The sequence below is a fragment of the Punica granatum genome, chromosome 8, assembly GCF_007655135.1.
Source record: "Punica granatum isolate Tunisia-2019 chromosome 8, ASM765513v2, whole genome shotgun sequence".
Classification (NCBI taxonomy): Eukaryota; Viridiplantae; Streptophyta; class Magnoliopsida; order Myrtales; family Lythraceae; genus Punica; species Punica granatum.
Genome location: NC_045134.1, coordinates 13,915,054 through 13,932,535, shown reverse-complemented (window position 1 = coordinate 13,932,535; position 17,482 = coordinate 13,915,054). Strand labels below are relative to the sequence as shown.

General features: G+C 39.3%; 1 protein-coding gene across 4 annotated transcripts; it reads left to right on the top strand.

Moving 5' to 3' along the window:
- The first annotated feature begins 11,748 nt into the window (after positions 1–11,748).
- Positions 11,749–16,854, top strand: LOC116188381 (protein NEDD1). Of its 4 annotated transcripts, none has more exons than XM_031517696.1 (11): positions 11,752–12,048; positions 12,248–12,477; positions 12,924–13,036; positions 13,143–13,403; positions 13,509–13,613; positions 13,847–13,912; positions 14,034–14,255; positions 14,476–15,024; positions 15,384–16,007; positions 16,131–16,304; positions 16,399–16,854. In XM_031517696.1, exons 2-11 carry the CDS (start codon positions 12,318–12,320, stop codon positions 16,504–16,506), a joined length of 2,382 nt encoding a protein of 793 aa, XP_031373556.1. In that variant the 5' UTR covers positions 11,752–12,048; positions 12,248–12,317; the 3' UTR covers positions 16,507–16,854. The 4 variants fall into 4 exon arrangements, with proteins under 4 accessions (XP_031373557.1, XP_031373556.1, XP_031373555.1 ...); XM_031517695.1 differs by having other exon boundaries at positions 12,136–12,477; XM_031517697.1 differs by having other exon boundaries at positions 11,749–12,477; positions 16,152–16,304.
- The last annotated feature ends 628 nt before the right edge of the window (positions 16,855–17,482 follow it).

Here is a 17,482-nt window from a genome sequence, read left to right as displayed (position 1 = left end):
AAGCCGAATTTGAAATTAATCCGTTTTCCCATGTTTTAACCCGTTCTAAACACAAACCTACACTAGAGTGACGGCAGGATAAGAACCGGTAATCATGCCCTTGAATCGGTAAATATGTGTGTGCATGAAAATCAAGATTACGTTGTACGTATCTCGGTGCTTTTGAAATTGTGAATTTTGAAAAGGGCATGATTAACAGTTCTTGAACTGTCGATACGATTACAGGTTATTAAATCAGTTCGTGCAATTCATTTAAAAGTGTCAAGTGATTTAATTTAGCCAAATTTAACGTCCCGATTATCCCGTATGTAGAATTTTAGGTTAATTAGAAATTTGCCGAATGCTTTAGTCTACGGATTTCGAGCCGTCGAGATAGCCATTAATTGACTGCCCGATAAACTCTAATTTCCGACATGGTCACATATAATTACAAAAATAAAATATTTAAATGGGGCATATACATTGTCGGTGGGTGATCCGAGTAGGAAAGGGTCGGATATTTTTAGAAAATGTCCAGGGGACTGAATTGAACGATTTTAAAAGAGCAGGGACTGATTTGAAAATTCTAAAAATTTGGGGACTAATTTGAAAATTTGAAGAAATTGGGGATTGATTTGAAAATTCTAAAAATAGGGACTGTGTAAAAAAAAATACTGAAAATGTCCTAGGACTTATTTGAAATGAATTTGTAAATCGGGATCTATCTGAAAATAAAAAAAAATGACCCCAGGACTAAACTGAAACAACTTGGAAAGTTCTTTGGGATGCTTGAAAAATTCTAGAAATTCCAAGACTGATTGAAAAATAGTAAAATGACTGGGACTTGATTGAAATGAAATTTTGAAATTCGGGGCAGATCTGAAAAGGGTGAAAAATGGCCCAGGGACTAAACTGAAACAACTTGGAAAGTCCTTTGGGATGCTTGAGAAATTCTGAAAAATCCAAGGACTGATTGGAAAATAGTAAAATGATCGGGACTTGGTTGAAAATAAATTTTAGAGTTCGGGGCAGATCTGAAAAAAATAAAATGAATCCTCTGGACTAAAATGTGACAAAATGAAAAGTTCGTAAAATCGAGTTCGGGACAAATCCGATCACCCACACGACCCAAGAACACTCATTTCACATTATATCCATCAAGCAAGCAATAATATTCAGGAAAGGAGCCCTAATCATGCCACTAAGTCGAGAATTTACCTAGTTCAGAAAGTTGAGGGGCTCCTCTGTAAAAATAAAAAAAAAATCGCCGGACAATGGGGTCGGATCGGATTGGTTCGAACTGCCCGCCCGAAGGAAGAACCGCCCGGAAGAGCTACTGGACCGGACCGGATTGTTGGGCCGAATGGGCCGAACTTCTGGGTTTGGGCTGGGCCTGCAAAAGAAACCGAACTGGGCCGAGGTCTGTTAACCAAAGGCGGTCGGGATCGGGGGGCAGCGGCGGCGACGGCTTCTGGGCGGCGGTTCTCGCCCCTGGACGCCGCGATGATGGCCGGAATGGACGCGGGAGATAGCTCTTGACACCGCTGGGACCTCACCGGCGCTTAATCAGTCGGAATCGGGAGGAAAAGCCACGGTTTTTCGGCGAAGGTTCCGAGTTCTTCGACTTCCAAATTCGCCAAATCGAGAGCCAATTTTCTGTTTTTTTTTCACTGGGTCGTGTTCGTCTCCATCCGAATTGCCTTTCTCCTCAATTAATTTCAATTTCGTCCGCTTTTCCGTTGAGATTTCGGCCGATCTTAGAGGAAATCGCGGAAATCCGCGATTTGGGGATTTCTGGCCGGCGGGGTCGCGGGCAGCCGACGAGCGCTGCCCGGCCTGTCCGGCCCTGCCCGAATTTTTTTTTTTTCAAAAAAGGCCGGCAGTCATGGGCAGCCGGTCAACGCTGCCCGGCCTGCCCATGACCTGCCCGAATGTTTTCTTTTCTTTTCTCTCTTTTTTTATACATATATATATATTTAATTTAATTTAAATTAATTAATTTTTTTTTTAGAAAAGGTAATAAATTGGAAAAATGACGATTTTGCCCCTTGGAGCCGATGGACCGAAATGGGGTGCTGACACCTTACCTAATTGGTAGTTCCACTCGAATATCATCATGGCGTCCAAGGAGGCCTTAATGAGTGGACTTGCCTATCCCTTGTATGATCCTAACTTAGACTATCTCCAATGTATGTCTCTGATTTGAGTCAACGATCTGAGCCACACACTGCCACAAATGCATAAACTCAATAAAAAGAGACTCGCCGCTCTAGTCATAGTATCTAATTTTGAGTCTCTAATGGGAACTCACATACATATTTTTATTCATTTAATGAATATAACTCAAAATAATTAAAATTAATAAATAAATATTAATTAGTAATAATCAATACATAATAATATTAATTATTAATTAATAAATCATAATATTGATTAAATAATTAATTACGAATAATTAATAAAATTCATTAAAAATTTTGAAAATTGACAAAAAGAAAGTTACACAAGCAACAGAAAAAAAAAAATTTATGAGCAACTAGAAAATAAATTTAGCCGATATTGCAGGTATTTTCAAATTGCCAAATATGTTCCACCAAATCCACCTATAGTTGTAAATGGTGTTATCTATCCCGAATCAAGATATGATTCCAAATATGTTCCTCATATGGAGCAAATCCTTGCTCCCCTTGCTGAGCTGGTGTTTAGCCGTCGGTGGGGCAATCATTGTAATCCAAGCGCGAATCGAAGTTGACATTATAAGTGTACCTCTCATTCTCAACAATCATATTATGCAATACAATGCAAACTCTCATGATCATTCCAAGCTTTTCTTGGGACCACGTATAATAAAGAATCGAGCCTACAAAACTTCAAAAGCACGCTTTATGTCCTTTCGTACCTTTTCTTGATATATGGCAAATAACTATCTATTCTTTCCTTGCGGTCGAGGGATTGATTTCACGAACGCTACCCATTCAAGGTATATACCATCTGTCATATAATATCCCAAGGTATAGTTGCTGCCGTTGATAGTACAATTTACCTTTGGAGGACGACCTTTTAACACATCATCAAAGACCGGTGACCGGTCTAAAACATTGATGTCGTTGTTAGACCCGGCCATGCCAAAAAAACAAATGTCATATCTAGAGGTTAGGTCTCGCCACTACTTCAAGTATTATAGTTGGAGATCTTTGGTGACCCTTGTACATACCGTGTAATGCCTTCGGGCAATTTTTTCACTCCCAGTGCATGAAGTCAATGTTGTCCATCATGCAGGGGACGCGTGACTCTCCAATCCATGGTAGATGTTGGACATCTTTTGCATTAAACCGGTGCAAGTACTGAGGGCCGAAAACCGAGATAACGTCTATGACGAACTTGTACAGGAATTCGTTCGCAGTGTTCTCTACTAGGCGAAGATATTCATCAGTGACATCAGAACCTACTCCGTAAGCCAACATACGCACGGCAGCCGTGCATTTTTGTATCGGGGATAGACTTGTTCTGCCTACAGCATCGACCCTTCGTTAGAAATATGGATCAACACTTGAAAGGCCCTCGACAATTCGAAGGTACCGGTGCTTTCTCAATCTAAACCGTCGTTCGAATATCTCGGCAGAATACATCGGCTTGTCAACGAAGTAGTCCTGCATAAGCTTCTTATGACCTACTTTGTGGTCCCTGTTTATCTTACTCTTTTCTGATCTGGAGGAAGAGCTTTCACCATAGATTGCATGCTACATCTTTAGAAGGAGGTCAAGGCCGCGCTCCTTCGTATCATTAAACAACAACTCTTCCATCCAGTCCGACGGATCCATGGATAAGGTGTTAGTTTCATTAGGGTTTCCAGCCATGTTTCGAAGGATGTGAATTAGAGATGAGAGGATATGAGTGGGTGCATATGAGAGTGAAATCTTTTTCTATAGAGGATTCTAACGTCTAGCTTTAAATGGCTACTTTCCAACGGCTGTTTTCAATGGCCAGTTTTTAAAATGTTGATTAATTAACAATTTGCAAAAAGAAATATCGCGTGCATAACTACTAGTAACCAGAGACTTGACAGTGTGCACCGCCCTCCATCGGATCAGCAGCAATAGCCATCTTGCCTTTATATGATTTTCCTTTTCTAACTTTTCTCTTAGATGCATCTCTGCCTTTTGGACAAACTAGAAAGTCCACATCCGCATCGTTGGTTGATGATGTCATGTACACACCGAAAGTATTTGTCTTCATTCGCTTAGAACTTTCATTTGAATCTAAGGATTTCTCCATTTTGGTTCTTTATGGAGAATATTCCAATGTAACTGCATGTTGAATCTTGACTTGTCCTTCTGAAGTACAAATTATGGGCCATGTCCATCACATTCTGTTCATTTGTTCCGCTTGGTTGGTGACTTTAGCTTGTTTGTAGAATCCACATAAGCTCGATATGACATTGTGAAACTTAAAGAAACGTTGCTTCAAGGCGTTAGAGTTCTATGTTGAGAAGCGTTCGTTGTTGACCGCACAACAATACTTGTGGGTCCTTTCCCAGAATGTAGTAGCGGGTTGATCATCCCCGACTATGAGATCTTGCTCGATATTTACCACGTACTGATTAGCGGGTCATCATCTTCCCATTGCCATTTACCACATGCGACTAAGTGTTTTTTGAGGTGTAACATTGTCAACCTCTAGGTCGATGTTTTCGAGGCCACTGCTAGGAAGTTGACTGAATGATAAAGGGGAAGTAGTCTGTGGAGATTGATCGAACTTCACATTAGCGCTTTCGGATGCCGAACCTGTTCCAACTATACCTTAGGAGGGTGAACTCGTAAATCCGATATGTGGATTAATTGGGATGGGCCATGGTTGGGGATAATATGGGTGTAAATGATTTGGGAAATTGAGAAATTGATAATTATGGTTTGGGAAAAGTTCAGATTTGGCATGTAAAATCCGAAAGGATTAAACTGATTTGGATTTGACATTTTTTTTATCGAATAAGAAGAAGTAGGAGGAAATTTGGGGTGAAATTGAAGTAGAAGGGATGATTGGGAGTGAAATTGAAGTAGAAGAAAGGGTATTTATATAGATTTTTTAAAAAATATAAATATATAAAAAAAATTAAAAAAATTTGTTGCCCAATGGCCTAAAATTTGGCCGTTGAGGGCAAATGCCAGATTATCTTATAAAAAAAAAAGAAAAAAAAGGGAATAGCTACTGTTGCGAGTAGTGAGTGTTTTGTTAGTTCACGTGGCCTGGGACCCAATCAGGGATTGAAATCATCACTACACCGTTTATTTGAACGGTTAGCCACCTAAGTCACCTATAGGGTCAGGATACTAACTGCCTAAGGATTTATGTTTTGACTCGGCTTTTCTAACCATATAAATGAGTCGAAAGGCTTCGCTACTAGATTAGAGGTCCGCAAGTTAATAACTCATCATTTTGGTACCCTCCTAGGCTCCTAATAGTTCTAACACTTTTTTTTTTCATAGTCGAGTTGTTTAATCCTAGGGTCGAATCTACATTCGTGAATGTACAAGGAAATTAAAGAATGAATTACACATTCCGCATGATACACATGTTTATACAGTTATAGAGTCCGACTCTTGAATAATAGCTACACATTCGGGCCAAGAAAGACAGATGAGCATACATTCATGCCAAAATACATACATGTACTATACATTTAGGCCAATCATCCACATAACGGGCCGAGTGGACTTAGAAATAGGCCGAGTGAGCCTAGAGATCAATTTAAGACTCGAGAAGAGGAAAATGGGCTTAAAACCTCTAATTTAGAAAAATTCTAAATTGATTTCTTGTGTTTACTTGTTTTTATTCCCGATTTTCAATTGTTGTCTGATTTTATTAATAAGGCCCTATTTACATGAATTAGCCAATTAATCCCCAAAATTCTACAAAAATGATTATAATACCTCAAGGTCGATTTTGACCTTTAATTTGGATCTTGAGACTCAATTAGTGGGTTAATTTCCCTTAATCTTTGTGCCATGTGTCAATATACATGATTATCCATTTTTGATCGATTTACATTCAAAACACCGAATAATTAATTCAATTAAGTCAAGTGATTGACTTTAATCCGATTTCGGGGATCCCGGGTCCTAATGACCCGCCCTCAAGGTCAAGAATACCTTCCTAGGTTCTAAGACTCCTAGTTAAGTCACTAATAAATCCAAACCCACGAATTATGCCAAGTGTACATAATTATTACAAATTAACATACAATTTTCACGGTTTGATCAATTTTGGCTCGATTAGACACATACAAACTCGGGCCGGCACTCACAACGACGATTATCTACATTAATCAAGCCTAAATACATTCAATTAGACTCGATTAGATCCCAATTCCTAAGGCCGAAACCCTAATTAAGTCAATTTGACCTAAATTGGTCTAATTATTCCTAATTAGACTCTAACTAAGCAAAATCAAACTCAATCGAACCCTAATCCACTCTACCCTAGACATCATTCATACATTCATGAGCTCCATAAATCAATTGAAGCACAAACTGAAAGAATTGGTCACAATTAGGCCTTATTACACAAGAGGGATGAATAATCAACATAATTAACACATAATTAAGCCTAATCGCCCCCTCAATCAACCAATTGGATCTCGTATCAATTCTGGAAAAACTTTTCAGCGTGCTTAAGAGGTCAATTTTGAGCTAATTAAGACAAATTAAACCTAGTTAAAGAAGATTCCAAACAATAAGAAGCTAATTACACCTAATTAAGCCTAATCAAGCAACAAATCATCAAAATGACTCATCTAAGCCTATTTTATAGAAAATTAAAAAATGTTACAAAGTCTGATTCATGCTAATTTTACCTAATTAAGCTAATTCGAACCTAATTGTTCATTGCCAAGTTCGTGGTTGATTTAAGCCTATCAGACTCAATTGAACCCAAATTTGACCAAATCATCACGCGACCAGAATGCTATCATGAGTAATTAAGCACGATTTAATCCCATTAGAACCTAATTAACACATACTCAAGCTAATTACAACTAATTATACCTAATTGTACATAAATTGACTCAATTAAAACAAATCAAGTCCAATTAACATGCAATTAGTCTTTTCCCGAAGACAATCAAAGTTAATTAGTCGAGTTTGATCCTAATTAGGCATGACACTATCCGATTAATCCTAATTAGGCTCTAAATCACACAAACTACTAACCTATTAGTCCAATCTACACATAAACACTTTAATTAATCAAATATCCACCTAAATACAAGCTAATGAGCTTGATTTCAGTTCTGGACAGAGGCTTAAAGCCTCACATTACCTTAATTCTTAGAAGTTTTTGGATCTTATAGCTTGAATTCGACGAAATTGGGGCTTAAGCTCTTAATTATTCGACTAATTAAGGGAACCTAGGCTTAATTCGGGGATTTTGTGTCAGTTATTTGGCAGTCTCAACACATGAGAATGGCCAAAAATCCATAATTCAGCAAATGGCCCTATATTTATGGGGAAAGGGGAGTCGGAGTCCTTTTGTAAAATCCAATAGTTAAGGGACCAAAACACAATTTTATTTTGAAAATTTGATAGCTCCGAATTGGTCCAGCTGTCCGAACATGTCTGTTGGGACAGCTGGTTCACAGGCGCGATTACTAATTGCTTCGTGCGGTTTGTAATCATGCCTTCATACGGGGATGAAGGAGCAAACCGCGCCCTATCCTAAATTCCCACCTCGGTGGCAGTTTACTTAAACCAATTGAACTAAACTGGTTTGGTCATGCAAAAATAACATATATGCCCTTAAACTTTCAAAAAACCTTTCATTTCATCCTTTTCGAGATTTTAAAGCACATTTGAGAGAAGAAAAATTATTGAAAAAAAATTGTCGGGTTTAGAAAACATTTCTTAACTAGAAATCAGCTCGACATGAGTATTTTTGCTACGTTAAAATATCGATTTCTTCGTCTCGAACCCTTGTCCTGTTGGATAAAATATATGAATCAAAAGATTTTAACCCTTGTACTATTTTCTGTATCATGCAGGGACTGGTCTCTATGCAGAGAGACCAAAATCTCTACACAAAGACCCATTAGTGTCTGTCGTGTGGCAGCCATAAGCCCCATGCGGTACCACTTTTCCCATTATTTATTTAAAAGAATTGTTGCCGTTGCTGCCAACAGCCTGATTTTTGGCCGCTAGCCTATGGAAAATTAAATTTTTTTTTTAAATCGCAAGCTATTGCCTACGAATACCCATTCAAATTCAATTTCTTTGCAATTATATGGAGCCCTACTCGATTGTGATCGATGGAGAAGTTTGGAATGATTATGAGAGCTTGCTTCATAATCCATAATATGATTGTTGAGGATGAGAAGGACACATATAATCTGAACTTCTCATACGATGAGGTGCCGAACAACAAACCATTACCACAGCCAAGGGAGGATACTTTTGCTCCATAATGAGGAATATATCCGGAATCATATGAGACTTGGGGATAGAAAAAAGCATGACAACTACAAGCGGACTAAGTGAAACATATCTGGCAGTTTCACAATAACCGTGAAATTAACCGCTAAATTGTCTTTCGTCATGTATTGTTTTTTTTTCCCTTGCTTGAGCGTCATGTAATTTTATTTTTTTGTAATGAATTTTAATTAATATAATTAATTTTTGTTATTGCCTATTAATTTTAAATAATTTTTATTTATGTTTAATTAATAATGATTAATATTAATTAATAATAATAATAATAAATAATTATTTATTAATATTAGCTATATTCATTAAATTAATATAATATGTATGTGAGCTCTAATTAGAGACTTCAAAACAGAAACTCTTGTTAGAGCGAGAAGTTTATCTTTTTGTTGAATATGTCTATGAATGCTGTGGTACTTATGTGGCAGTTGGACCCACTTTAGAGACTTGGAAAACAGACTCTTGCTAGAAATTGTCTAAGGATTGAGTTCATGTCACGAAGAAAGTGAAAGACGCATCCCTCCTGATCCGGTTCAAGCATTCATTTCTCCCTCTTCTTGGCCATCACTTATGCGTTACATATCATGGCGCACTGAACAAACTTAGGACCTATTTGGTTCGTAAAAAAATGAGGTGGAATTGGAATGTCTCATTTCAATTGTGGATGTTTGTTTTGAGGGAATCGGAATTCGATTCCTCTAAACTCCGGAAACGATTCCACCAAAATGGGGAATCACCCCTAGGAAATGAGCTCCGAAATGAGATTTTGGATATTTTTGTTTTAAACCGATGAGTGTACCTTTTTACTTCTTTTTTTCGCCTCACCCATCAATTCATAATAAAACATACGTATTATATACATTTATCTTATATATAGTATATATATGTATACTATATATGTATATATACGTTTACCCAAAAAAATATGAGTATATACTATAGATATGCACATAAACCACCAAAGTTAAAGAGAGAGAGAGAGAGAGAGAGTATTTTAGCGTATAAAAGTTTCCAAATCTTTGTCGCCCAATTGTCCTTTTTTCTCATTGATATCAAGCTTCACCCGTTACACCATGATCATGATTATTCATTGATAGAGATTATTATGAATAATAATTTAAATATGGAAGTTCATTCCGAATAAATTTTGAACTAAACACCAATAAAGAAATCAAACTCCGATTTTGTGCTAAACCAAACAAAAACTTGAAATTAGTTACTCCGATTCCAATTCTGCTTCATTCCGTCTCATTCCCATTCCAATTCGGTTTCCGATTCCGGGGTTCATACCAAACGAGCCCTTAATAGAATGAAAACGGTACTTATTATTATTTCCCCAATGGGGTGCAGGGGGAAAATCTAAGATCTGAAATCCCAAAAACAAGATAGGTTTTCCTTTGTCGGGTCGATTCTTGGTCAGTTTTCTTCAACGAATTCGATTCTCAGTTTAGGGCTTGGGTTTTAAGATAAAAACCCGACTGAATCCCAACTCGACTTAATTCCCTTTTCATATTTTCGGCCAATAACCTCCTCTCTCTGTTTTTCTTTTTTCGATAAGGGAAATTATGAGAGATATTACTCTCGTAATTCAGATAGATCAAGCATTAAAGATTATTTCCCTCTCCAATAAGTGCACTTTCTGAGATTTAAACTTGTATTATTCTCCTTATGGGAATTGGAGCGGCTTACCATTCAACTAATAATTTGTTGATAATGACCTCCTCTCTCTCTCCCCTATAACATTTTGTTGTTTTTCCTAATCAACGAGAAAGTATCTAATGCACCGGATTCTCCGTGTAGACGCTCCTAAGTGGTGACGTCTACTAATTAAAATGTGACACATTCAAGACTCCCACTCTCTACGGTATAGGCATATTTGAGCCTCTTACTGTCCCACAATCGCCTGCCAATCTCCATCTCAAAGACTCAAACATTGATCTAATAAAAAACCGAGAACCCGATCTGAAAAACTCGAACATATGGCGGTCCGATTTATCCCATTCCATTCGGTTCTTGGTCGGACTTCGACATCAGAAAAACCCGAATCGCGCAAAAATCAAGGCCAGAAAATTGCGAGAAAAAAAAAAACTGAACCGACCCACCCACTTACACGCTTAGAAGCATAGTTATCAGAACTGGACCGGACCGGCTGGTTCGACCGGTCGGACCGAAAATCGGCACTATGACCGGTCCGGTTCCACCTTCAAACCGAAAATGCACATTTGAACCGTTGAACTCACAGAAACCGGCCGGTTTATGGGTCCAACGGTTTACTATATTTAAATCAAAATAAATGAATAAGTGACTTTCTGAGATTTAAACTTGTATTATTCTCCTTATGGGAATTGGAGCGGCTTACCATTCAACTAATAATTTGTTGATAATGACCTCCTCTCTCTCTCCCCTATAACATTTTGTTGTTTTTCCTAATCAACGAGAAAGTATCTAATGCACCGGATTCTCCGTGTAGACGCTCCTAAGTGGTGACGTCTACTAATTAAAATGTGACACATTCAAGACTCCCACTCTCTACGGTATAGGCATATTTGAGCCTCTTACTGTCCCACAATCGCCTGCCAATCTCCATCTCAAAGACTCAAACATTGATCTAATAAAAAACCGAGAACCCGATCTGAAAAACTCGAACATATGGCGGTCCGATTTATCCCATTCCATTCGGTTCTTGGTCGGACTTCGACATCAGAAAAACCCGAATCGCGCAAAAATCAAGGCCAGAAAATTGCGAGAAAAAAAAAACTGAACCGACCCACCCACTTACACGCTTAGAAGCATAGTTATCAGAACTGGACCGGACCAGCCGGTTCGACCGGTCGGACCGGAAATCGGCACTATGACCGGTCCGGTTCCACCTTCAAACCGAAAATGCACATTTGAACCGTTGAACTCACAGAAACCGGCCGGTTTATGGGTCCAACGGTTTACTATATTTAAATCAAAATAAATGAATGAGGTGGCCCTGGTGGGATTTGAACCCCTACCCCTCCACTTCACACCCAAATTATGACCATCTCACTAACTAGCTAAGCCACAGGTCCTTTTCTGCATAACTATACAAATGTTATGTATTTATTATCAATTTATTTTATGTAAAGCAATAATATAAACATTTATTATACAATTAATTAAACAGGCGGTCCGACCATTGAACCCCGATTGAACCCGTGAATCCATGAACCCATGCCTTACTCGGTTCGCTATCCAGTCCGATTTTAATAACAGTGCTTAGGAGTGCCAACCGGAGGGCCCCTCTTCCCCTCCGCAACAATTCAATTTTCAAATAGGAAGAAACCCAAAACAAAGCTAAAGCTTCGCCCTCTCTCTCTCTCTCTCTCACTCTGTCTCTGCCTTACTGCTCGGCTACTCCAGTCCACCATCCATCCCCGACCCTTCACTTCACCGTTCCAACTCTTCTCTTTCACTGCTCACTCAAGGATCTCTCCCTCCGCCATTGCAGCTTCTTCAGCATTTGCTGCTTCCGGCGTTCCCCAGTCGAAGTGAGAATACATAATCATGGATTTTCATTTCCACGTTCAATAATTCCCGACACTCGAAGCCTTGTAATTGATTGGGATCGAAGGTGATTCCTCGAATTGTTGCCTAATGGATGCTATAAATGTCATTCTATCGTTCGGTTTCGTTAACATTTGTCCTACTCCGGACCCAGAAATCCGTCCCTAGAGGTGTTTCCTACAGAAACTCTGTTGTTAGGGTTTTCCTCGTCGGATGAAGAGGACGCCCGAAGCCCCCATTTAAATTTCTTTAGATTCTTCCTCCAGTTACCAAATCCTTGCAATCCGATTCCGGCAACTCCCAGAAGTTGCGTTTGCGCGGGCGCCGCGCCCCGTGATGGTGAGCTTGGCGGATCTGTCAATGGGGCTGCTGGCGGCGAGCGGCAGCGACACCGTGAAGCTCTTTGATGTGTCGGTGGAGAGCGGCGATCCTTGCATTTTGAGTTACGCTCCTTCTCCTGGTTGTGTTGTCAACTCAGTCAAGTGGAACCACACCAGTGAGTCGAATTCGCACCCTCAACTCAGACTGATGATTGTCTCGTTGTTATGCATTAAATGTTTGGGATTTACGGCAGATGATGTTTCCTGATCATTGATGGAATTGGCTACTTGCTATTTGTATGAGCAACTTTTGTTCCGTAATCTGTTCTGCAGCTAATTACTCGTTTTTGCAACTTCAAATGTTGTTCCTGTGAAATCCATAGGATTGTTGTTTAGACTAATCGTTTAACTTCTATGGGTAATGGTTATTGTGGCTGATGAAATCGAAGCTAAGCATTGAAAGATGGTTATCCTGTTGTTCCTTTGTCGAGGTTTTGTGTTTAACTAAATCCAAGTGCTATGTTTAGATTAAACTTTGAGTTGTCTTCTCCGCTCTCATCCTTATATATAACAAATGTGTGATTACTGGTACAAACTAGCTTCAAACTATGAGTGTTTGCAGATTTGGTTATTGCTAGTGCGGGAGAAGATAAAAAGATTTCACTGTGGCGTAAAAATGGCCAGAGCATGGGAACTGTCCCTCTGGCTAGTACTGATAGTGGAGACAGCATTGAGGTAACTTCATATGACTGAATTCTCTCTCTTAAAATCTGTGCTCCATTTATTTCGGGGAGTGTTGTGATATAGTGAATTGTTGGGGATGGTTTCACTTAATTCTCAGGAATCTATATTAGCTATAAGCTTTAGCAACAAGGGCTCCAGATATATATGTTCCGGGGGACCTGGTCAAGTTGTAAGAATATGGGATTTGCAAAGAAAGCGCTGCATTAAATGGTTAAGCGGTCACAGCAGTACTATTACTGGAGCAATGTACAACTGCAAGGACGAGCACTTGGCTTCTATTAGCATCAGCGGGGACCTGATACTTCACAATCTTGCATCTGGTGCAAGAGCAGCTGAACTCAAGGATCCTAATCAGCAGGTCATTTTGTTTGCGAATCTAGGGCTCTATTTTTTATTATTTTTCTTAAATTGGGGATGTTGAGGAGAATCTAATTATTTGCTTTCTCGATGATTTTAAGGCCAGGTACTTAGGGTACTGGATTACTCCCGTGTTAGCCGTCATCTCCTGGTAACTGCTGGTGATGATGGGACGGTTCACTTATGGGATACAACAGGTCGTAGTCCAAAGGTAAGTTTATCATGTCAAGATACTACGTATAGAATATATATAGTGATTGTGATTGCACAGGTATATCTAGAATCCTTGGAGATGTTCATGTTTAATTGAGGGACGAGTGTCTTCCCCATATTGCACTGAATTAAAGACTTGTATCATCTCGGTGATCATGTAGTTGCTACTTTACAATTTGGGATTTTGGTACATGACTGATGGGATTTCCTCCCTGTTTTTTTGGTTGGAAGAATTCTTGGTTAAAGCAGCATTCTGCACCAGCTGCTGGTATCGGCTTCTCACCATCTAACGATAAGGTCTCTTCCTAATTCCTCTGGTTTGATCATACTATTGCTCTAGCAAACTAGAGTAGAGTAAATAGTTCGTGGTGGATCTCAGATCGATTGCTTGTATACTGTGTTGGGTACTCTTTGACAGATAATTGCCAGCATTGGTATGGACAAGAAGTTGTACACCTACGACTCTAGTTCTAGAAGACCGTCATCATTCATTTCATATGAAGCTCCTTTCTCTTCATTGGCCTTTAGAGATGATGGCTTGGTATTGGCAGCTGGGACCAGCAATGGTCGTATAGTGTTTTATGATATCAGAGCAAAACCACAACCTTTCACTGTCCTCCGTGCATATAATAGTTCAGAGGTAAATGTTGTCTTCTTTTTACTTAACTCATGTTAATTGTACAGCCACAGTTTTTCGAGCCTTATGTGCTATAATTGCTTACAGTATTCATTGACTTTCATGAAATAGTATAGCTTATAAGTATGTAGAGTTATATAGCCTCTAGTCCATAATACTGTTACACTGTATATCCCGATTCCCGATTTTTCCTTGTATAATAAATTTTCTCAGTATTCTTCAGGCTGTTACCAGTTTATGCTGGCAGAGAGCTAAACCTGTGATTGTGAACGAAAGCAATTGCACCCCTGAGACTGCTCTTCTTGGAGGTTCTGTTGAGGATTCAATTCTTATGCCCGACCCACTTCCTTCTGTGGCATCTTCGAGTCTTACAACATCGACATCAGTGCTGGGTTCTCGTAATATTAGCAGATCAAATCTATCTCTTGATTCAACTAGCTCACAGCTTATGCCTTTATCTGAGGAAACACCACAGAGGGGCCATCTGAGGCCCGGTGGGACATTATCGAGGTTGCATGCCCCTCCTTCTACTTACAACTTCAAGGACGACATGGAGGTTTTCTCTCCACTTGTGGATGTTCAGCCTATTACTCCCTCTCTGAATAAGTTATGGGATGACCATGATGGAGCTAACAAGAAAGACCTTGCTTCTTTAGACAAGAAAACGTCTTCCCTGTTGTTTCCTTCATCCTCTCGGAGGTTTCCATTTACAGATGATGGCGCTAACAATCACTCCATATACGATTGGAAATCCAATTCCACTTCGAAACAGGTCAGAATATTTTTAAGCTCTAAAAATAATTGACTATCTTCTGTGAGATGACATTGCTCATACTACATGTATATGATCATCTTGTCTTCTTTCCATTCACATTGGAGGTCGAGAAAATCTTCTGCAGATAATAAAAGTTATTTCTTATTATAAGGTCTAAAGAAATATTAGTTCTGGCCTCATAAGTTATGTACGCTCTTGTTTATATAAGCATATGCTTTTCCCACCGTATATTTGCCTGGGGATTTCTTGATCTTCAAGGATTTACAGAATCAAATATTCACCAACCGTATTTATCAGGAAGAGTACAGTATTAATTGTCTGGAATAATTTTGTTTTTGACTTGCAACTTTCTGTAGGATGATGATCGATCTTTTACCCAGCTGGGTTATACACCTCCTCCTTCATCAAAGAGTGACGATTCCTCTATCACTCCTCCAGAAGCTTGGGGCGGTGAAAAGATATCTGAAAAATTGGCCCACCTGCGACAGCCTCTACATCTGCCTTCTCGGTTTGGCATGTTAAGTGGGACCCAGTCAGCAGGGTCAATGTTCTCTGGGATCCAAGATCTAGGCTCCTCCACAAATCAGACCAGTAGCAGCTCAGTCACAAATTCTGACTTTCCTTACACAAATTTACGTCTTAAAGATGCTTCTTCAACACTCGATGCTCCATCAGGGTTTCCGCAAAACTTCCCTTCTAGTTCATCTCTGTCGCCAACTTTCGGTGCAAAGGGCATTCTGGGTCAGTCTTCCCTAGACTCTTTTGGACCCACCTCCTTGGCTCTCCCTAGGAGATTTTCGACTTATGCAGAGAGAATAAGTACCACTTCCTCCTTCAGTGACGGAACAGCTATTTCTGTCAGTTCACCCAAGATGAAGAAAACAGGCATTGAAACAAAGGAAGAACTTCCTAGCAGCTTGTTGACAAGGACTGATAACACATTGGCTGCCTCTGAACCACTGAATCTCCCCTCATTAAATGTAAGGATGGTCACAGATTGATTCACTGGCATACATATTTATATCTAGTATGGTTAGATAATTCATAAGTGGCTAGATTTCTATTTCATGAGATGAAAACGGTGGAGATACGTGTCTGACCAGGGTGGAGTTTTGCAATCCCAGAAGAGCCTCACTGTGGATACGCAGCAAGGATCTTTCACATTACAGCTGTTTCAACGTACGCTTGAGGAGACCCTTGATTCCTTTCAGAAGTCAATCCATGGGGACATGAGGAACCTTCATATCGAGATCCTTAGACAATTCCATATGCAGGAGGTGTTTACTAATAATGACTTCAGCTACTGGAAGTATGCTTTTTCCATGTTTCCCGATTTTCTCATGAATTTTGTGTAATGATATGATTGGACAGATGGAAATGTCAAAGGTGTTGGGTTCGATTCTGGAGAAACAAGAAGAGCTGATGAAAGAGGTCAAGTGTCTTCGCAAGGAAAACCAGCAACTTCGGCAGTTGCTGTGAAGCAGCTGTTGCCCGGGGAACATAGTTGTCGTAAGAATGCAGGGACCCCATGACTATTCCTCTTGGTCTCCTAACATTCTGAGCAAAAAGTGTGAATTTTCGGAAAAATTCCAAATGTTTGGTATGTATAAATGCTGTTCATCAGGCTATTATCCCAAAAAGCTTGGGCTGTAAGGGTTCCTCGTAGCATTGTTTATATTCCGAAAGCTTCGTGTAACCTTCAGTCAATCACCACGCCCTAGTTATTCAATCGGTGTATGGTTTCTTTGGTTGTATTGTCTGCTCACTCAATCACATGTAGCATATTTTTGTGCAATTTTCTGCTGAAGTTGGGATCCGTTCTTGTAATTGGTTCATTGGTGGACCTTTCTCATGTCCTTAATATCCCGTTACTCTATTCTCGTAGCACTTGCCCTGGCGAGCGCGCTGTGTTCTGGTAGGTCATCCACCCATCGGAAAACTCGATGTTGCGCATGGGTGCTGTCCATCGGAATACTCGATATTTGCATAAGTGATGAACATGGGCAATAGGCTCGGATTGTCAGCATTAATTTACTTAAACTAATTCCCTTGTTACTGTTATAAAACGGCCGATAGAAAAGTCCAGCAACCGAAATACCGAACAATTTAAGTGAATCGAGTTTCCAGATCTATAAAGTTGAAGAGTACACTTGAATCATAAAATCATAATTTTCTTACTAATATCCTATAAAGCAAAATAAATATTATCTCCTTTTTGGTATACTTTAAACATAGATAGATCTAATAAAGCTATAGGTGAATTCTTAGAACTGTTGCGTACATTTCAGACCATTTATCGGCCTAAACTATAAATACTCGATTCTATGAAGTCATACGAACGGCTTTATGATGAAAAGGTCATATGGGACAGAACTACATGAATGAAAATAACATATGCGGAGAAATTTGAGGCCTATTCTGCTGACAAATCTAGAAATAATTTAGATTATCTCTA